The 22,783-nt window shown below is 38.4% G+C and overlaps 1 protein-coding gene across 4 annotated transcripts in view; it reads left to right on the top strand.

Moving 5' to 3' along the window:
• Hepacam2 (HEPACAM family member 2) overlaps positions 1-22,378 on the top strand; it is a 36,447-nt gene extending 14,069 nt beyond the window's left edge. For 2 of the 4 annotated variants that reach the window (XM_085683963.2, XM_048436735.3), the window contains exons 4-10: positions 6,197-6,493; positions 14,274-14,399; positions 14,493-14,517; positions 14,607-14,644; positions 15,864-15,937; positions 17,249-17,358; positions 21,616-22,378. In XM_085683963.2, coding sequence (XP_085540089.2) covers positions 6,197-6,493; positions 14,274-14,399; positions 14,493-14,517; positions 14,607-14,644; positions 15,864-15,937; positions 17,249-17,358; positions 21,616-21,619 — 674 coding nt within the window. In that variant the 3' untranslated portion in view covers positions 21,620-22,378. Of the gene's footprint in view, positions 1-6,196; positions 6,494-14,273; positions 14,400-14,492; positions 14,518-14,606; positions 14,645-15,863; positions 15,938-17,248; positions 17,363-21,615 lie in introns of those variants that run through there. The other 2 variants (XM_085683964.2, XM_048436745.3) reach the window with 1 other exon arrangement.
• The last annotated feature ends 405 nt before the right edge of the window (positions 22,379-22,783 follow it).

Raw genomic sequence — 22,783 nt, 5'->3', positions numbered from 1 at the left:
ATGAGAAGTGAGAGAACACTTGACTGGCCCATAGTCAGCGCTGTAGAATAGTTCGCCAGTATTTCATTATAAAGTTGTTATCCCGCATGAATACAAAGGTGGGAAACATTGCCTGTTACTGAAGAAAAGCCTCCTTTCATAAAGTTACATTTGAGTGAATGTGTTACAGTGAGCATGGTTGAGCAAGTGGAAAGGTCTGGAAAACCATCACCTGCACAGACAGTAACAAGAGACCAGACCCAAAGAGGAAGTAAATGTATTTTCCAAGGACTGAAACAAATCATTGCTTGCTTTGTTTGCTCATCTGTTTTAGAGTCAGTGTCCCGTTCCACATCCCAGGCTGGCCTGGTACTCAATACATAGCCCAGGCTAGAGTTTAGGGTCAGCCTCCTGTGCACTGAGACCACAGGCATGAACCACGATGCCTGATTTGTATTTAACTATGACAAATCTCTCCCCCCCTTTTTTTCTGAGACAGGGTTTCACTGTAGCTCTGGAGCCTGTCCTGGAACTAGTTCTTGTAGACCAGGCTGGCCTCGAACTCAGAGAAATCCACCTGCCTCTGCCTCCCGAGTGCTGGGATTAAAGGTGTGCACCACCACTGCCCAGTGGCAAATTATTTTTATAGCTTAATTTATAACTATATTTTTAAAGGTTTTAAAAAGTATTTTCAGATAGCCTTGTGAGAATATTCTGTCTGCCTTTAAAGCAGAGACAAAGAAAGTCTAAGCTGCGGCAATGCTGCACAACCATGGTGGAGCTGTAGGGAAGATTTGGAAAGAGTGCAACCCATTTTTAGGTGTACTTCTTTACTAAGCAGGTTATTTTCAAAAGTTAAAACTTCAGTTCAAACACAAGCAGCACAAACCTAAATATGTAAGATATGTTAACACAGGGAAAAGAAAATATGAACAAATTGAATCAAAGGCAAGTCATATCATCAGGATTTTCTTGGCAATAATCTACTAATTTCATTATTAGTTTCTTTTGCTATCGCAACTTCAGCCCTGTTTTATTACTTGCTTTTGTTTTGCTTTGTTTCCTTGGTTTCAAGTGACAAGGTTTAAATAGCATGCATAAGAGTTTGTCACTGATCTTCTATTGATGTGGCATCAAAGTGTTTGGAGTTTTCTCATTCCCTGTACACTGGGAATATTTGCCTAGTTTGATGCATTCCCCAATGCTCCATTTGTATGTAACTACTCCTCTTCCTTCATTATCTCCCACCTCAAGGCCCATCTGTCCTGCCTGTTCTCACATCCTCAGTGTCACTGAGACACTCAAGTCTCTGAGCAAAGACAGTACCCTGTACCTATCTGTCTCTGCTCCCCACTACACTATGTCTTCCTTGACTCTCTCTCCTCCTAAGTATCAGTACAATAAACTCTCATAGGAGCTCTATGTTGCTAAGCATCTTTAATTTTATAGGGCAATATTTGACACAGTTAAGAACTCAGTTTAACCTGACTAAAATGGAAGAGACTATTTTGTTCATATCATTCTTCCAATCCCACTTTTACTCCATGACTGTGATCAGACAAAGATAATAATCAAGTGGCCATCACATTCTAATATTCTTCCATAGATATCCACATCATCATTTAGAATATCTTCATGAATTATCTATTCTGTTTTTATTGTTTCCCTGACATTTTTTCATGTAGAACAGGAATTATTTTTATTGCTAATAAAGTTATAACAAAATCTACCAAGACTGACTATATATTCATTTGACCATGATGTCATAATCTGGGGTTAACCTTAATGAAATACCATGCCAAGTAAAAAGTCATCAAATATCTATTTATTGTTTACAAAATGTAAATGCCCTCTAGCTCCAACTGTAAATAATTACTCAATAACCACTTCATTGTCTGTGAAACACATGACACTGCTGCAGGGAGTACTCTAAGTGATAAAAATTAAAGGAAAAAAGGAACATTTACAGTAAACACTTACTTACCATCTGTTCCCTTGCAGGGTGGCAAGCAGTACCATGATGGAAACTTAGCTACTGTTCACACCCACTCATAAATGGTTAAAGAGAACAGATGACATGTGATTTTACAAGTCATTTAGTAAACAGCCATCCCTAAGGCAGAGCCATAGGCAAGACAGTGAACTATAATCCAAAGCCAAATGGAATTATCCATCTTTTTTTATCTGAATCAGAGGTCAAGCTAGTTGAGTCATTGCAAATGTCTCCTACAGGACTGCCCATTGACTTGACTAATGTGCTATGTGATAGCTCAAAATAGAAGAATCTTCACTCTGAAGTGCTGAGCAGTGTAAAGAAAATAATACCACAGTCCAGTCAGGGGAGAAGAGAATGTGAACAGTGTGTAGACTGTAAGACGAAGGTGTGTGCCTGTGTGTAAGAGGGTGAAACACACAGAAAAGACAGGCACAGACCCAAACACAGGAACAGAGAAAGGGGTGAGGGAGGAACAGAAGTAGGAAAAAACAGGAGGTGGAAGAGAATAGTGGGAAAGAGGGAGCTGTCTCAAGAGAAAGAGATGATTATACAGATGTACAGATGTTGGGTTTCTAGGAAAATAAATGATAACTTTTTGGAGCTGGAGAGGTGACTCAGCAGTTCAGAGCCCTGGCTGCTCTTTCAGAGGACCTGAGTTCAATTCCCAGCACCCACATGGAAGCTCACAACTGTCTGTAGTCCAGTTTCAAGTGATTTGACAAGTTCATACAGACTTAAAATGCAGGCAAAGCACCAAAGGTCATAAAATAAAAAAACATTTTTAAAAAGATAACTTTTCATTGGTGTGCTTCTTTAATTTATATTTTTTACAATGAATATGCATTTCCTTTTTATAATCAGATAAAATATAAATTTTATAAAATTGTATCAGAAGTAATCAATTCAAATGCCTCACAGTATTAGTTTCTGGGAACTGGAAGAAATGCTTGACAGGGAGGGTGCATAGAGGTTTGAGAGACATGAAACTAACTTTGGGGAGATAGATGTGGCATATGACAGAGAGAGCCAGATGTGGTGTATGACAGAGAGAAAGGTGATGTCAGTCATGAAACCCAACAAATAAGGAAGTAGCAAAATCAACAGACATGTGAGCAAAGAAAACTGCATTATCAGATTCTCTTCTTTCAAAGGATGTTTTATTTACAACAAGTTATTTTTATATTATTGGTATTACTCATCAACCATGACTCTAAATATGTACTTCCTCCATAGAGTCAAACCCACCATCCAAGATTAGAGAAATGTTAATTGGGAATACTCAAATATATTGCAAGATCTTGAGGAAATTCCAGAGGAGTTTCTGCTGGAGCTGGGAAGAACATGGTCCACTTTGAAAGGCACCACAGTTGTTCCCATGTGAGATCAATTACGCAGCAGCGTGTCATTATAGGCATGTTCTGTAAACCCTGGAAGTGGAAGTCAGTGGGAAGATAAGAATAGAAACCTGTTTTTATGGTCACTCCTGTGTTCCCTTTCACATCTGTATTGCTCTAAAACAACTCTCAGATTTTATATTGTTCACATGAACAGAGGTCTCTTGAACTTCCAAATTACACACCATTTGTTCCATTGCCTCTCCTCTAAGTGAAGCAGTTAGTGGTCCCTGACTGCACTGTCTTATATATCTCATAAGTGCTGGCAACCTAAAGAAAGAGCCCCCATTACAGCACAGAGCAGAAGACACAGTCTTAGGCACTATCTTCAACATCCCAGTTCCTCCCATGATGCCTAGAACAGTATCGTGCATAAGTAACCTTGATGTTGATTTTTTTCTGAATCATTAGAACAATTTTTCATTCCTGATATACAACTATCTATAGAACATTTACATCGTATTCAGTGTTATAAGTAATCTAACCATATTTAAGCATGTTTAAATTTTACAAGGGGATATATGTAAATAACATACAGTTAGCACTCCGTCCTCTATAGGGAAATTGAGCATCTAGCAATTTGCTATCCAGAGTGGATCCTGTAACCAATTCCTCAGGATAGCAATGACTGACTAAGTTAGCTTCTGCTTTCCTCCTGATAGTAGGTTTACTGATATAACCATAGCAACATAATGCTGTGGGACACTTCACATTTTCCTATGTCTTCAGAAAGAAAATGGGCTATATAACTAAATATAACCTATAAAACACTATTTCCAATTTTTGTTATATCTTATGAAACTTGTCTTCATGATGGCAGATGGATCAGAAAATTATGGCACAATGAAGAATTACTCCGAGAATCTACAAACTTAACTAAGATCGGTTTGACAATAGCCCCAAATGCTAGAGCGCAATATTAAGAATTTTGTCATAATTTTAAAAGCATAATAATTTTGGCAGTTAGCTAATCTATATTTTCATATTAAAAGATGAAGAGATCCCAAAAGTATAAATAACTTCGAGAGAACACTTAATTCATGACTGAGAAAAATGTTACCCTAAAAGTGTTATCCTTACATCACATGATTACACATATAGAGAAAGTTATGGCAGCTTTTAAAAGGAAATGAAAATACTGAGCAGTTAATACAGTTTGTAAATTTCTTAACAATGTGAAGTGTTTATCTCTTGCATACTAACTATAATTCTTATAATTATATTACTTCCCATTTTCCTTTCCTACCTCCAATCTCTCCCCTACACCTCCTTGATCCCTTTCAAAATTCATGGCCTGTTTGTTAAATGGTCACAAACATACACACATATTCCTAAATATTTAAATGCAAATCATTTTATACTTATTATCTCTTAAACCTTTGACAATTAAATGGTTGCTTGACTAATTACATGAGATGGTAATTTATCATAAAGCAATATGGTTAGCCAACAATATTCTGACATAGAAAAAGTATATAACATAAACCTTATTGCTTTAAATGTCTCAATACTGCTGTCTAATAGCTATGTGACTCTGGGAAATTACATTTAAAACTATAATAATGAAAATAATAACATTTGTCTCGTGAAACTTATTTAAGATAAAATGTGATCTATGTGTCTGATTACCTGGAGCTCCTTCCTGTGGCCAGTGTCAAGTAAGTGTCAGTTAATGTCGTGTGAAAAGTGAGTATAGCCATGCCCAAAATAACTTAAACTAGAGGAGAAACCTCATATCTGGGAAGTATTTTTAATATTGTTCTCATTCTCTACAAGAAGGCCTGTGGCATGTATCTTCAACTGGTCTAATACCATAGTGATTCTCATAGATGCAGAAGTGTGGGAAAACACAGCCAAACAGCCATAGTTAAGTAGCTTTTTAATTTTTCAATGAAGATGAGTTAGTGGGTGTGTGTGCTGTGTGAGAGTGAGTGCGTGTGTGGTGTGTGTGTGATTGTGTGCAAGGTGTGTGTGTGTGTGTGTGTGTGTGTGTGTGTGTGTGTGTGTGTATGGTGTATGTGTGGTGCATGTGGTTTATGTGGTGTGTGTGAGTGTGTGTGACTGTGTGTGTGAGTATGTGTCAGTGGTATGTGATGTGTGTGTGTGTGTGTGTGTGTGTGTGTATTCCAAATGGAATCTAAGGCTTAGAAGGATTTCTTTTATTTTTTTTTTCTCAAAACAGGGTTTCCCTGTGTAGCCATGGCTGTCCTGGAACTCACTCTGTGGACCATGCTGGCCTTGAACTGAGATGTCTGCCTGACTCTGAAACCCTAGTTCTGGGATTAATGACATACGCCACCACCACCAGCTAGAAGAACTTTTTTAATCTGTTAAAATCTTAAGAAAATCTGAAACACCTATTTGTACAAATCTCTGTTCCTTCTGAAATGCTCTTTGATAAATATTTGCATGACCTGACATTAAGAAGAAAAACAGACTCTTCTTAAAGTATGCTTGCCGAGAAGAAAATAGTACCTATTTGTTGTAAAAGTATTTTCAAGTGTAATTCTTATTTCAGAAAGACAGAGGTTGCCTAGTGACCGTGTGCATTTATCAATATGGCACAAAAAGCGTAGCCCCACACTGTTGATGTCAGTGTCTGTAAATCTGCAGACTAAGTTTCAAGTCTTAACTATTGCAAATATGTCCAATCAAGTACTTTTCAGTTTTGAGAATATCAGGATGAAACCTCAAGATCTAATTGAGGGTTTAAGTGAGGCTCTCTTTTCTCAAGTCTACATGAAGACATAAACTCCTCAAGCCCTGAAACTGTGCTGTGACTCTTCATATGACACACACCCTCCATCTCTTCTTTGCTTTAATACAGATGGACCTTACGGACTTCAAGTTAATTCTGATAAAGGGCAAAAGTTGGGAGAAGTGTTCACTGTTGACCTAGGTGAAGCCATCCTATTTGATTGTTCTGCTGATTCTTATCCCCCCAACACCTACTCCTGGATCCAAAGATCTGACAATACAACATATGTCATTAAACATGGGCCTCGTCTAGAAGTCACGTCTGAGAAAGTGGCCCAGAAGACTGCTGACTACGTGTGTTGTGCTTACAACAACATGACGGGAAGGCGAGATGAAGCTCGCTTTACTGTCGTCATCACTTCTGTAGGTAAGTGTGTGAAAGAGCAAACCTTTATAAAACATAAAGGTTTGATAGCCTTAGTCTCCCAAATGCCTGTGAAGAAGACAACATAATTTTACTGTTGTTTGAATGGTCTCTTTTCTCAGTCAAGTAAGCCATGAGTTTTGAGGACCCAAGAATGAAAACTCAAAACAAAATGGAGCGAAATTTAAATGACAGCTTTGGGAAGCTATGAAGAGTCAGTAAATTACTTCTAGGTGTGTTATTTCATTCCTAATTTTATGATCAGATGCATAAAGGGAATAGACTTCTCAGTTAAAAGTTTATGTGTACCATTAAATCAGGGTAAAAGAACAAATACGGAGAAGTTGGGGTCTTGGGTTTCCATTTTTCTGCTTGCTCCTTGGTGTTCATTGGTTCCTCTTCTTTTTTCATTCTTGACTTACCTGCAATCAATAGAAGTGTTTATCAAGAACCTAATGGACTTGTAAACAACTTTTATAAGTCTATAAAATTCAGCATGCTCTAAAATTTGCATCTTAGAAATGTCATGGCCCAAAAGGTTAACCGCAGCTTGTTAGGGACACATAGCGAATTTCCATCCCATGAACTTCTCTGTGGAACTTGGTTCTGCTCTCTAGAATCATTCCTGTGCCGTTCTACTCAGGCCCACGGTATCTTGCAACACTGGCCTACTCACATCATTGTCTTCAAAGCTCTACAGGTGGACCCACATCTGCCTCCCAGAGGTTCTAAAAGCAGAAGATAAGTCTGAATTAGCAGGACCGAACCACTTTCCTTCTTCTTACATACCTATTTTGTCTGTATGCCCCCACTTTTCAGTGAATTTCCCTATAATCTACCAGCTTAGCAAAATCTAAGTATCACCTCAAACTCCTTTTTCCTGATCCTTGTGCCCTGTACTACACTCAACCACCAAACTCTGTCTAGTCTACATTTCTAGCTCCAAAATCTACCTACTTTCCTCCTTTCCTACATTTTCTTTGTCTTTCCTCTTATTGCCCTTCTACCTCTTCCTCCTGCACTAGTCCTGTTTTTAATCTTCCATTGTTATTTCTTCTGTTACATTCACTATCCTTGCATACAGAGAAAAGACAGTCCAGATACAACTTGAGGAAAAGCCCACAGTCTGAATAGGAAACAATGACTTAGATGCCTTGGTGAAGGAACAAGTGCACGAAGCATCACAACCATGAGTCCACAGATGCCTGTGGTCCATAGCATCATCCCTGGTGCCTAGAATAAGACACATAGCACAGAGAAGCTCAGTGCATTGTGTTCAATAAAGGAAGCAAAACTAAATGCTAATTTACATAGATATTTGTTTGTTTGTTTGTTTGTTTGTTTTCGAGACAGGGTTTCTGTGTAGCTTTGGAGCCTGTCTTGGCACTAGCTTTGTAAAATTCCAATTTACACAGATATTTGTTTGTCTGTTTGCTTGCTTTTTAGACAGGGATTCTGTGTAGCTTTGGAGCCTATCTTGGCACCAGATCTGTAGACCAGGCTGGCCTCAAGCTCACAGACAGCCACCTGCCTCTGCCTCCCAAGTGCTGGGAATAAAGGCATGCACCATCACTGCCTGACTATACTTATATATTTTTAATCCTTAGGCTAAAACATGCCAACTACAGTCATTTAGCTGCCTGCATCAAAATCACCTAGGCAGTTTGAAATGTAGTTGCTCAAGTGACCAAGGCAGAATGAATCCTCTGTCAATGTCAGCATGGAGTACAAATCAAGAACTTATCTCCAAATAAACAGATGAACAAACCAATTTTTAAGACACCCCAGACCTGCTGAATCAGGAGCTTGAACTATGATATTTGGTCTCAAATAACACTTAGTACAAGTATGACAACTGCTGATTTAATGGCTGTTCCTCCTGTGAATTTATAATTCAATAAGAACATCTTAGAGAGTCACAAAGGCATATCAAACTGGACAAAGCCAAAGCCTACAGTGTAATGAAGAAAAGTGTGTTGTCTTAGAACTATTTGAGATTTAAGGTATCCATATTTGTAAAATTAAGTATATTGCAATTCATATACTATCTTGATGAACATTTTAATGAGGGAGATAACCCTGCCTGTAATATTGTTGTTCAATAGAATTTTACGCAAGGAGGAAATTGTCAATACCATCACTTTCAACATGGAGGCCACTAACCTTGCTTAGCTTTTCAGTGATTCAAACATAGCTATGCAACTGAGGATTAAAGTTTCAATTTTATTTTATCTTTATTCACTTGAATTTAAATTTTACATAACTATATCTTTCTATTGCCCAGTGTAGTTACAAATTTCTTACCCAAATTGTGCCCTTTTGGGGCAGTATAAGGTAATATATTTTCTTTGTAGACCCCCCCAAAGCATGTGTTCAAAATGGTTAAAATTTAGCACGCATGCATTATTTGTCACCTATTATGGGACAAGTAAGAGCTAGGCACTGAGACTCAAGCAACCCCTGATAATAACCACTAACCAAAATGTAATATATCAAACCTACAGACAACTAAAGAACATCTTTTGCCTTATAATTTACTATATTTTCATAGGCTCAAGCAGCTTTTCACCATGTAACTAACTGAAATTTAGTTTAGAACAAGGTTTTGTGTTGTGTGTGTGTGGGGGGAGCGAGAGCGAGAGCGAGAGCGAGAGAGAGAGAGAGAGAGAGAGAGAATACCAAAGCACATATGGGATTGTTTGGTGGGATCTTAGTATCAGGTGAGACTTGTTCTTTATGCTCACTGCAAGTGGAAATATAAGTATATTATGTAGTAGTATATTACAATAGAGACTTCCCTACTTATTAAACTTTCTGCATTAATATTCAGTCAGTAAGTGTTCATAATATCAGAAGCCCCCGGTGTTTGACCAAGATTTTATTACCCGAGACAGATACAGTTTTCATGTCAGATAATTGTCCTTAGCAAAGACTCAAAAACCTGTTAGACCTGTACAAAGTCTGGCATTTGCTGTTGTAGTAAACAAGGAGAGCAGGTGCTCATTTTCCAGAGTGAGCCTGGATTGTCAACATTCGTGGCCTCATTGTGGCTTTTCATAGCTGTTTTCCAATATTCAAGGCTCACCGAGCCTTGTCTCCAACAAAAGTAAAAAAAGGAGAAAAATCACTAGTGCAGATGTGATGTGTTGTGTTCACTGTTTCTGTTTCAAAATGAATGAATTTCTGTGACAAAGATTAATGAATTTCTGCAGCATGAACTGACACACATGACCGTTGCTTGCAAGGCCAGCCAAACACTTATAGAATATGTATTCTGACAAACAAGCTGCATTAAGACTTGTAGGGAATTTGAAATAGTTTGTAAGATATTTCTAGAATCAAGTTGAAGTTTTGTGTCACCAGACACAACTTGCAGAAAATAGATGGATCTCCTTATTTTTAATGAGGCAAAACTATGTAACTGCTTTGAAGTCTCAGGAATAAGACATAGAGGGGGAAGGGAAAGGCAGTCAAAGATGACTCAGGGTCACAGACACGAAAGAAAATAACAAGGTCGGGAAATAATCAAAAGTTTTATTGGTGGCTTTCAGTTGAGAGGAAAACTGGAGAAGGTGACAATTAACTCTCTGTCTTCAGCCTGCGTGAAGCAGGACAGATGGGGACTCCCACCTCTGTGGGCTATGATTCACAGCTAGTTTGAGATATTTATAATTGACCTTTTTGTAATTCAGTGGAGATATCTAAAGAAAACAGAGGTAATTGAAAGAGTCACACAGCAAATGAATGACAAAATAGCTTCTGAATTCAAAGACTTTCTTTTTAACAATCTCAAAAATTCTATGCGTTTTAGGTCATTAAGCTATTGATGTGGATATTGCCCTTCTAATCAACACATACAGGATTATGAGTATAAAGCAGTGCGTGTTTAGTGCAATTCACAGTAGTGATTTAGGTTCAGTAAATACTTCAAAATATGGGTATCTGTATTCAAAGAAGTTTTCTTTGAATAATTTCTCAGGTAATTTAATGTAAAAATATGCAGGTACTTTGTCCACAAGCTATACTATTTCATATTTACAGAAAAACATCTATAGCTAAAAGTAATGTCTAGTTGTTTCAAGAAAATAATAGGCATTAAAATAATAAACTAGCGTTTATATTTGAAAGTGATGATTTTACCACCTCAAGTAAGAACATCTTTAAATACACATATCCATATTTTAAAGTATTAACTGAACCTAAATTACTACTGTGAGATATATATAGAAATTTAGCCATCTGCTTGAAATTTAAAGGTTTGTATTTAATGAAGATATTAAAGTGTATTTCAAAATTCAATATTCAAAATTCCCTGAGGGCATGTGGACATAGGTTTAAGAGGTATCTAGAATAGAAGTGTTTTAAATGTAAATGTAATGTGGATAAATCAATCATTAAAAATTATAATCCAAATCTTTTCATTTAAAAAGTAGGAAAGAGCATGAACTAGGAAGAGAAATTGATTGATTTCCCCTATGTTGCTACAAGTTTCTTAGCTTTGGGTAAATTAAGATACAGACTGAGATACAACATTAGCCTTGACGTCTGGATCTTGAGCCCTTTGATGATAGCTGCTTGAGAAGCTGCCCCGTCACACCTGTGTCTGTCAAGTGGGCATGAGAAGTGTGTCGGTCACACAGCCCAGAGTGTGTCATCTCCATCTCTGTGGGGACCTGAGGCAGCTGCCATCAGTAGTGAGCAGATTGGATGGAAGAGTTCTCGGGGCCCCATCCTCTTCTAGAAATAGACACACTGCCTGTGTAGCATATGGCTGTACTGTTGGGGTGCAGCCTCGAACAGCAGGGTAGCGATACCATGGATACCACGCCTCTTGCCTATATTTACACTTGGCATGTTATTCCATTTTATTTGTTTGCTTAAGGAGGGGGCAAATACCATTTGCACTCCAGCTTTGGTAAACAAGTTCGTCGTCCCAAATATATTCTCTGAGCAGTAAGACTAGAATTTCTCTACTATTTTCAAGTCAGAATTCTAGAAGCTTAGCTGTCCAAAAACACACTTGTTTAGGGCTGAGACCACAGCAACGGTGCCCTTTGATATGCATTCTAGATGGAGAAACAGGGACAAGAACAGACCCACAGCACTCTAAATGAGGGAGAAAGGAAAGATCATTTGTTTTCAGAAAAGGGCCATTTGCATCCTCAGTCTCTGTGGAGAGGGTGCTGGCCTTCACTACAGCCAAGCTTTTAGAGTGACAGGAATTGGTCATCATGAGGTGGGTCTCTGAGTGCAGAAGAATAGAAGTCAAAGGGACATGTTGAAGGGCAAGCCGGAGGAAAGGGCAAGCAAGGACACAGGAGGAATGAGGAACAGGAAGGTTGTGACCCTCTGTGGAAGGGGATTTGCAGACTTGGTTACTTATCAAAGGAAGGAAAAGATAACATGAAGGACAGAGAAATGTGTCCTTTGTGTCTCAGGGTAAGATGGCCAATTATTTTGTAGTAAGCTTGTTGCCAAGTTTAAGAAACTTGGCTGCCAGAGTGAAACAAGAGTGGTCTGAAAGTTGTCATTGGCGTATTTTCAATTTTAAGGAAGATGTTAAAACCAGCTAAGACCAAAATGTTTTTCTGCATAATAAAATAATCACTTAATTACGTTTAGAGGTGCTGGATTTTTCTATTTATTTATATTATTTATTATTTTTGGAACAGGATAATAGCATGGCTATTGTGAAGTGAAAGAGTTGAAGCATCTAATGTTTGATAGTTAAATTTGGAGGTTTCTGTGGTTGAAGAGATGATTTGGCTGTTAAGAACACTCGCTGCTCTTCCAGAGAACCCAAGTTCAGACCAGAAAGCTCACAACTGCCTGTAACTCCAACTCCAGGGGATCTGATGCCTTTACTGGCCTCCACGGAGCCTTGCACAGAAGTGGGACTCTCTCTCTCTCTCTCTCTCTCTCTCTCTCTCTCTCTCTCTCTCACACACACACACACACACACACACACACACATACATATCTTTTTTTTAATTGGAATTTTCCCAGGGTCTCATGGCAAAAGAAGAAGTTAAGGCCTTAGTACTAGCTAATAAGTCTCCCAAAGGGACAGTGCTCCCTCCAACAGAATACTTCTACTTTGGTGAGTTAATAGAGATATTCAGTTATGATGTGAGAAAATTAGACCAGATAAATGTTTGATTAAAATCCAGTTCAGTAGAGAAATTGTTTGCATCACTGATGAACAAGTATGGTATTAATAAAAACAATGGTAGAGAGTTAAAAGGATCACAGTGACCCCAAAATGGCACAGATTTTTTCTTAGTAGAAACCATCCTTGTCTCTCAGACTCAAAGGGAATATGACAACAGGAGTGTATGGTCAAATTAGAGGGTTTTCCGTAACCTCTCTACTGGAGCCTGGTATTTACCAGCCATATTGAGTAGAAAAAGACTAAATTATTTTAAATGATAGTATTCTACAAGGGAAAAGTCAAGAGATTTTTAGATATCCCCATATTTGGAAAAGGGGGTGATAAAAGGCTCTCACTTATTTTAACTCCTGGAGACCTGAACACCTTTATGGAGGAAGAAGAAAGGGACGCTGGCTCAGCATTTATTTCAGAACTGATTAGCCACTCTGTTCCTCATCACACCCAGATTCTCAGGCTACGTCTGAAATAAAAGTGGCATTACCTGGATTTAGTCCACATCAGTCTGGGCAGACAAAGGTCGCAACTACTTCCTCCTACATAGGTTAATATATGACTAAGCATATCAGAGCCCAAACTGATAGTGTAGCATAATCACAGTCAATAAGTAGTTGTGTCAAACAGCACTGGAAAGGGTCAGAACAAAATCCTAAAAACCTGGGATTATCCCCACCATTATAGCCTAAGTGACTTTTCCAAGCCTCAGCTTCCTCATTCAGAAGAAGTGATAATATAATTGCACTCTAATAAGATTACCAAGGTGATCCAGCAATTACTATGGAACATGCATCCTGAGTACAGAATTTAGTATACTGTAAGAACTCAATATGTGTATTATAGCTATTAGCATTAAATTTTATTTTATTGGTGTGTGTGGGTATGTGCATGCGTGTGTGTGTGTGCATATGTGTTTGTGGTGCTGCACATGTCGCACAGTGCACACGTGGATGTCAGAAGATGATTTTCAGGAGACAAGTTTTTCCTTCCACAGTGGGTTTCAGTATCAATCTTAGTTAGGTCTTCAAGTTTGTACTGTTCTGAGTCCTTTTACTAGATGAGTCAAGCCATCTGGTAGGACTAACTAAATATTTTATTGAAACTTGCATTTACATGTTATTTGGGAATTGGAATTTCTTGATTGGTTATAAAAAGATAGTAAAGTGTATTTAAAATAAACACCCTTCTTCTCACATCCTTAAATATATACCATAGTGTCCCAGAAAAGATCACGCCCCTGAATCATACTAAAACAGAAAGAGGACACCCTGTGTCTGAGGGTGTAGAGAGCCTGGAGGCAGAGAGGGCACCCTGTATCCGAGGGTGTAGAGACAATGAGCTGAGACGGATACAGGAAGGTGGCAAACACAAGTGAAGTGTGACAGAAACAACTTTCTGTGATTAGTACTTCATGTCAGTATTTCCCAAGTTTCCCACCACATCTCCAAGCACAAATGTACCCAGGGCATTTGGAGATTAATTTTTAAATCACTGTATGCCATCCATTTGGGGATGAAGGCAAGAATAAGGGAGAGAGGGACAGGCAATGGTGTCTTATTTAATTAGAGAATAGTCTAAGCACTTCAGATTGTGTAGTAATTTATTACTATTTTTTAGGACTGGAGAAGCTCGCACAAAAAGGAAAGTCACTGTCCCCATTAGCAAGTATAACTGGAATATCACTGTTTTTGATTATATCCATGTGTCTTCTTTTTCTGTGGAAAAAATACCAACCTTACAAAGGTAAGTTAAAATTAGAAAAAAAAACACATTTTAAAAACAGTGCAAAAAATTTTCAAAATCATCTTACTCTATTTTCCCCTCTCTTGCTTTTAGCTATAAGGCAGAAGCTAGAAGGCCGGTAATGTATATGTTTCTGTGAAAAATAAGAAAAACATTTTCCCTCATTCATAACCTTTGATTAATATGTCTGCTTGTTTTTTTTTTCAGACCAGAGTCAGAATACAGAAAAGCTCAAACTTTTTCAGGTAATGGTCAGACTGAAAAGGACTGTTATCCATAGCGATGTATATTAACTAATCATCAGTGTTTACCAGGGATGTTTACAGATAGGACTGTCAATGTAACAAAATGAATAGAAGCTGATATTAGCACAGTCACAATCCCTATATTGCTCAGTGTCTTCCCTCTGCAAGGTCTGGAGGATAAGCTAGGGAAAGACTCTCAACTCCATATACAGACAAGGCAACTAGAAATCAGAGAAATGAAGGTGAGTTCTGCTCCATTCTCACTCATTGGCCCTCTCATCGTTAGTCTGTCAAAGCAAAAGGAGCCTTTGTAGTTTCTGGAGGATGTACAATAGCCCTGTCCGCAGAAGAGCAAGGATGGAAGTGTGATGGGGTGGCCTGTTCTGTGTGCACAGCCAGTCCTCACTGCCTTCAGTGTTGATTTTGTACTGAGCTCTTCTCAGTTAACAATGGAGCTTATTTTGAGGATGGTGGTGTCACCAAGAGCCAGGTTTCAGTCCTTTATCTGCCACATTACTCTTGGGAAAATTACTTTTCTTGACCTCAAATTCCTTATCTATATAACAGTGACACAAACTTCCTCCTGGGACTGCTAAGAGAATTAAGATAAAACGATTTGAAGAGCCTAGTGTGACTCACCTCCGGTCCTTGCTCTCTTACAGTAATTGAGCCTCACAGGAGGGAAGGGTCCCAAACCATCTGGCTCCTCCCAGCTGCCTTCACCCTCTTCGTTTCCTAGATAAAGTTTGGGTGATGTTCCTATTATGCTGCCGCGGGTTTTATGTGTCTGTGCAGCTGCTGTTATTGCTCATCCTTTTCTAGTGTTCTCTGTAGGATCTATCACAGCACAGTAGATATTATAGGTGGATCAAAGGTTTCTGTGACATCCAGGCTAAGGCCTCAGTGATCTTGAATCCATGATCCTGTCCACATATGTGTTTTTGAATATGGAAAACAATAGTCCACATCAGACCTTAAGAATAATTGGTCAAGTTCAGTTTCATTTTTCCTTTTGAGATAAAGTTATTCCCAAAACCATTCAATGCCAATATGAACATATGGTACTAGGAAATATTAAATGGTTTCTTGCAAATATCACTTAAAAGGGACAATAAAGATAAGTTCTGTGGCTATTCCCATGAAACAAAAATAAATGCATGCATTTTTAAATATCAGAGGAAAGAATTGCTTTTGTAAGCAGTGTTATTTTTCCTTTCAGGCCACGAAGATGCTCTGGGTGACTTCGGAATATACGAATTTGTGGCTTTTCCAGATGCGTCTGGTATTCCCAGGGTTGGTTTTCCTAGTGGCTGATTAGCCAAGAAGTAGAATTCTGCTTTCCCAGAGGTGTAAGCAGCATTCATTTAAGAACGAGGGCGGTGATGTCTAAAGGCATCCCACAATGCTGACTCACTCTATACTGAGATTTGTGGAGCTAAGGTGTTTTTCTCGTTTTCTTCTCTTATAGAGATAGTAAAACTGACACAAATAAGGAAGTTACACTAGTTAAAAAAATACTCTTTACCTGATACAGTCTATGAATAAAGAAGTAACTAGGTTGAATATAGAGAGAAAAGAAGAACAGGGGACCAGGAGTCCCTAACAAATTATTCCATGTTGTTTCAGTGACCTCAGTCTTTTAGTTCACAGAATTCACTCTGTTCCTCAGTTTCCTTCCTTTCTTCCTCATAATTCCCAATATTTTTTCATCCTTGAGGCTACCTGGTTGTCATAGGGAGTTATTGTATAGTAAAAACCTAGTAATATACAGGTATATATCTTTATTACTCTAAACAAAGGCTAAATGTAGGGTCTTTTACAGTTGAAACCATTTGTTTTCAGTCAGTCTTTTTTTAAAAACATTGCAGATAATCAGTTTGACGCAAAATGTGTTCATGAATTATTAATTTGTAAGCACTCATAGATTTATAAAGCAACAGGTTATCCTTTGTCTCCTTGTTGCCCTATAATAGTCCACTTGGATGGGACCAAAAATGAATTGCTTGCTTCTGGGTGTTCTTTCTTCCACGTTTTAGAAAAGAACTGCTTGCGATTAGAAAATGGTCCCTTTGTTCTCAGCATTCTATCACCCTGTGTGCTTCATCCAGTGAGGTTCGTGGCTGCAGACTTTATTGCAGAAATGGAATGTCTTTTTACTAGCTTGAGATGTAAGGAGATTTTGGCTTCACAATATTCTTTCTGCTAAGTCACCCTTGCACGTGTGATTGACAAAATCTGTCCAAAAGAGCAATTAAGATATAATGTAACAGTTATATGTGCTGGCTAGTTCTAAACTGTAAGGCTGGTTTTGTTTGTTTGTTTGTTTGTTTGTTTTTACATCTCCCTTTCTGCTACTTTTCTTCCTCCTTTTTTTCCTGTACAGTATTTCCAGCTTTCTTCTTAAAAGATGAAAAGTGTGATGGGATCTCCCAGCTATTTCTGAAGTAAATAAGCAGCATAGCTTGAGAGCAGGAGGTGTAGCAAGGAGGAAGTCACATTCCAGCGGTGGAGAACGCCCACCCGTCTTCGGTCACCCTCAAGCTGCAGTATATTTCCAGCTAATCTCAGGCTAAGTTTTTTCTTTTAATGTTCTGTGTTTTCTAGATGCCAAATAGGTCCGGCCCAGCCTCTGATGGTGTGACAGGGCCAGATTTTCATGGCACCGTTTATGAGGTTATTCAGCACATCCCTGCTCAACAGCAAGAAAACCCACAGTAAGTCTGAATCTGCATTTGGGGAGTGCAGTGGAGGATCTCAGAGGTTAGCTCCTGCTTTCCTGAGGATTTATGTGAAGCAACCCAAAAATACTAACACAAGAAATGATAGCTTCAAAACATGAAAATTCTTCAAGATACATCCTCATTTGAAAATAATTTTGAAAAATGAAACAGGTAAGAATATAAATATCACCTAGAGAGATGCATGTGGGCAGGTAGACAGAGGCAGAGCTCTGGAATTGCCTGTCTGTTGCGAATGTTTGCGTATGTCCAGTACGTCTCAGAGGAATCCACATTTGGGCATGAAAGGCTCAGTCAAGCCAGGACTCAAGCCATCTTATTCATCATCACGACTTTGCAGCGACCGTAGTCATGGCCACAAGCCTCCATGACTAAAGAAAAGGCCAGCAAAAGCCTACCAGAGGAGAATGCCCAGTCACATCCAAGGCCTAGCATCCTCCCATTCAAGACTATTTCCGGGTACATAAAATTGGTCCCTCTGAGGACAAACCCTGTTTTGAGAATAAAGGCAGCAACCCACTTACCCAGTTGAACTCAAGGTCATTACCAGAAGATCTGCCTCTTTGCCATGTAGGAGCTAAGCCCATAGTTTTTTGAAATAATGGAATCAACTTCTGTTTATGTGTGTGTGGCTGCCTGAGGCCTAACTGCCACAAATCACCTTTCACCCTTTCTTTAGCTGTCATTTGTTGACTTTAAAAAGAACATCAAAAACCACACACAGGAACTTCCCCTCTGGCAAATGGAGCAGTTCCAACAAAGTAGTTCCTGGGTGAATGTTCAGACTAGCAACCGAGAGTACATCAGAGCAGTGAGCATCCTCTGACGAGGAGGAGCACACAAGGAACACAGCAGTTGTTAAAGCTGTGACGAGAACCCTCAGAGAACCTCATCAAAGGAAAACACACACGAAGTCAGGGAGATGAAATACTTCCTAGTGGAACTAAGAATTTCTAGTTTGAAATTTTAAAAAAAGTTATGATTTGAAACAATGTATTGCTAGACAGTTCAAGGAGGAGGCACAATACCATGACTCTTGGAAAATAAAACACTAAATTCATCCCTGTCCCTCTTTGTTTCTGGAGCAAAAGTGAGGGAATGGTGTGTTTTTAATCCTTCCTTTTTGGCTAATAAATATTAGTTGGACATAGTTATGAAGTACAATATAATGTTTTAGCCCATGTATACATTGTGTATTGATCAAATCAGGTTAATTAGCATATTTCTCACCAGAACTCCTGAGATCATGTCTGTCTGCTTTCTAAGACTGAATCCAGTAAATAAATAAATTAATCAGTAAACATAAAACTTGTCTTGGAGCTGGGGGAATGATTCAGTTTCTAAAGCTCTTTCCATGAAAGTGTGAGGGCCTAAGTTTGGATCCCAGAGCCCATGTAGAAAACCTGATAGAGCCGCAAGCACCGGGAGACACAGGGCTGCGAACCAGAGACAGGAAAATCCCAGGAGTTTGTGGGCCAATCAGCAAGCTCCAGGTTCAGAGAGATCTTGTCTCAAATAAAAGATGAGAGAGAGAGAGAGAGAGAGCAAACAATTGAGGAAGACACCTGATGATCACACACACACACACACACACACACGCAGGCACACATGCACACACATATACTTACACATGCACCCATATACAAGTGCACACACAGAAACACATCACATTTACATGTCACATACATGCATATACACACACACATAAAAATTATTAAGATAATTTTGAAATCTCTCTTATTTAAATTCACTTGTTTGTCTACATAACCTGTGTTATAAATATCTACTTTTACTACTAGTATGCCAAAAAAGCAATGAAGACTCAAGGTTTGTCATTTAAGAAAGTCTCCTAACACTGAAATAAATGGAAAGTTGTGATTATAGCAGGACAACTCCAGGATACAAAATAAAGTCAATGAGTTAAATTTGCATCTCAAAAAACTAATTTCTCAAAAAAAATAGTTTTTTTGATGCCTGTCTGAAATGAAAAAGAGCCTCAAAAATACTCAGTCCAATAAAAGTTTATTTCAGAAACAACTTCTGCTGGTTGAAAACAAAGCAAAACTCTTTCTCAAGCAAAGAACTATTCTAAATTGCAGGGCATCAGATCTGTCCCTCACTCCAATGCCTGTGCTCACCCTTTACACCGCCCCACCCAGACCCCAGCCCTGCCCATGGATCCCCTCACATCCCCATCTTCTGAGACCTGGTCATTTGTTTTGTTTCTCTGTGTGTCATCCGATGGCTTTCTCTCCCCTTGACCTTTGACTTTGCCCCCCTCTCTCTAAGACATTAAGATCATCCCCTCCCACACATAATTCCTTTTTAAAGGATGCAAACATAAACAGCATCTCTACCACACAAAGTAATAAATTATCCCTTTTAAGTTTTCCCTTCTGAATCATACAATCGGGAAGCCAACATTGCAAATTTGTATTTTCTTTTTAACACAGGTTTATGCTACCTATCTTAAATTTTAAAAACAAATAGAATACTTTGGGTTATTCATCAAAAATTGTCTTATAACTATTTACATAAATCCACAGATATTATCAGGGTCTTTGCTGTGTTCCAATGAGCAGGATTAAATAACACCCAGTCTTTTAAGAATTTCATAATTTTGTAGACTCCTTTTTGCATGAAAGATCTTTCATAAAGTAAATATTATTTCATAGGATAAATGTTGCCTGTAGCTGCACGAATGATTTTTGTCTTCTGATTATTTATGGTTTGCTCTATGTCCTATTACATTTGAAGATCAGTTTCATGAATAATGAGCATATAAGCTGCTGACTCTGTGCCATCCTCCTCTCCCAAAGTGAATGAGGTAGTTCTGAGGGAAGAACTCTAACTTACTGCTTTCTCTAACCTTTACTGAAAGTAATTTCATTCTTTGATCTTTAAATTATTTGTGTGTGTGTGTGTATGTGTGTTTGTTTTTTAGTACGTGGTGGCAAATTGGACTCCTGTTTAACAAATCAGTAAACTGGTCTCTGTTCATATGCCAGCACTCGGCACAATGATTCGCTTATTGAACACAGAGTTGCATTTACTGAAATATTATTCATTGATGCCATTAAGTGACCTGGCCCAGAATATTTTGAACTCAAGTTTGATTGTTCTTATCTTCAAATTTTTTATTCAGTTTTTGCATAATATATCTTAATTATATTCTTTCCAACCCCTTCTAGAGTCTCTCAACCTCCCTACACATCCAAATTCATGATCACTCAATCTCTCTCTCTCAGAAAAAAAAGAAAAAAAAACAATAAAACAAAGAATTAAGTAAAAAGATAGAAAATCCATAGGACAAAAAAATAAACAAATAAATAAAAACCAAGACTGTTTTGTGTTGGCCAACCACTACCTCTGGGCATCGGCATGGAGTGTGGTTAATACACTCCTGACACACAATTGGAGAAAACCGAAATTCCTTTCCAGCCAGTATCAGTGACAAAGAGCTTCTCGGTCTTGGTTAGAGGTGGGACTTTGTGTCCCCTTTTCCTTCTCAGGGCTAGAATTTCCTCTGGTTTGAACATGTGCAGGTCCTGTTTTTACAGGCATCAGTCCTGCTGTGTCCGGTAGACACTGTTTGCCTCATCATCTCTGGCTCTTAGACTCTTTCTGTCCCCTCTTCTGCTTCGTTCCATGAGCCAGGAGAGAAGGGGTTTGATAAAGACACCCGAGTTAGGACTGAGTTCTTCAAAGTCTCTGACGCCCATGTGCCAAGTGTCCTCTTGTGGATCTCTGTGTTAATTACCATCTAGTGCAAGAGGAAGCATCTCTGATGAGGGTGAACAATGTTCTGTGTTTGGATATAATGATATATAATTAGGATACATTTTATTGCTATGTTCCTTTAGCAGAATAATAGTAATAGGTTATCCCCCAGGCCCATCATCTATGTAGTATCAAGTTCTTAGCTACTTTAGCAGTGCCTCATGGAGTGGACCTTAAAACCATTCAAAATGTGGTTGGTTATTCACATGGTTATTATCATCTTGAAAACTAGACATCTAAATATTTAAACCCTGAGTTCTAAAATGTAATTATTTGCAAAATGATTGCTTACCCTGTCTACTATTGAGTGACAGAGTTTTCTTGGATCAGCTCAAATACTCACACTCCTCATCTTCACAGCTATAGAAAGAAGAGAAAGCAGTTAAAGTTCATTTACCCACAAAGCTAGAAATCTACAGAACACTTAATAAAGCTCATGTGTGTCTTCACCAGGTGAGATTCTACGGCACAACGGTGTATTGGAGTGAAATAATGAAGGAACATTTTGAGAGAAAACATCTGGAATCTGTGAAGAAATAAAACCCCAGCACCCCTCAGTCACACTTTTAAATGCAGAGTAGAGACACCTGTGCCAACTGAATGGTAGGTTTTCTGACACACACGCAAAGGGCTGTGTGACAGAGGAATGTGGACACTGCTTATCAGCCAGACTGGGAGGAAAAAGACAATGAAACTTCCCAGGTGCTCTGTATGTGAAGGCTTTCAGACATCCCAGTCGCGTTCACCTATGCTCCACACTGATACTGCCCTGTGCCACCAGGAACTAGGAGACTTTATCTTGTAAATGTCATGATAAGCTTTGTTTTGTTAAATGTTCGTTACTATTATGATAGCCAAACACCATTTTTGTCCCAAATTGATTCCTTGCTATTTGTGTCAAAAAAAATTAAGGATGCTTAACACAAAGGTAAGCCTATGCCTTCTCCCTAGTTGGCAATGAACTTAGTTATCATTGCTGTTTCTGAAAGGACAGGCAAAATGTTTAAGGAAAAGGCTTGGTAGAATCTCATTTTCATTTTTGTTCAAAGAAGGAATAAACTGAAGTAAATTATTCTGCTTTGGTTTTACATGACCTTGATTATTTAGATTGTAAGGTCCTACTTTATAGTCAGATAAGAGTACAGATTTTTTATTCTTATTTACCATTGTACAAATAAAATGGACATTGTGGAAAATTATTAAAAATCAAACCCTATTCTCTCATGGTTGTCTACTTTATGCAGAAAAAACATTCTAATAGAAAATCTTTTTAAAACATTAGAAGTGAACACCTATACCTACCCCGTCCTATATTTTCATGAAGGCAGATGGTGAAAGTAAGACGAAAACTGAATCTCACAGTTCCTTTCTGTCTTCTAGCCCTGCAACATTTACAGGTCTTTCTGATGAAAAAGTTAGTCCTTGCTACCACAAATACTTTCTTTTGTACTTAGTAAAAACATGAATTATTCTATCTGATTAGAAAATGAATGCATGGTCACCAAACATAAGCATACAGCTGGTTATGGAGAAATTAAAGTCCCTGTCTTACCTTCCAGAAACAACTTCTCAGAACTACCCTGAATTATTCATATGTGTATCATATTCCTCCAAGCCCCAG

The sequence above is a fragment of the Myodes glareolus genome, chromosome 25 (assembly GCF_982192425.1).
Source record: "Myodes glareolus chromosome 25, mMyoGla1.1, whole genome shotgun sequence".
Classification (NCBI taxonomy): Eukaryota; Metazoa; Chordata; class Mammalia; order Rodentia; family Cricetidae; genus Myodes; species Myodes glareolus.
This window is presented reverse-complemented; position numbering and strand designations above follow the sequence as displayed.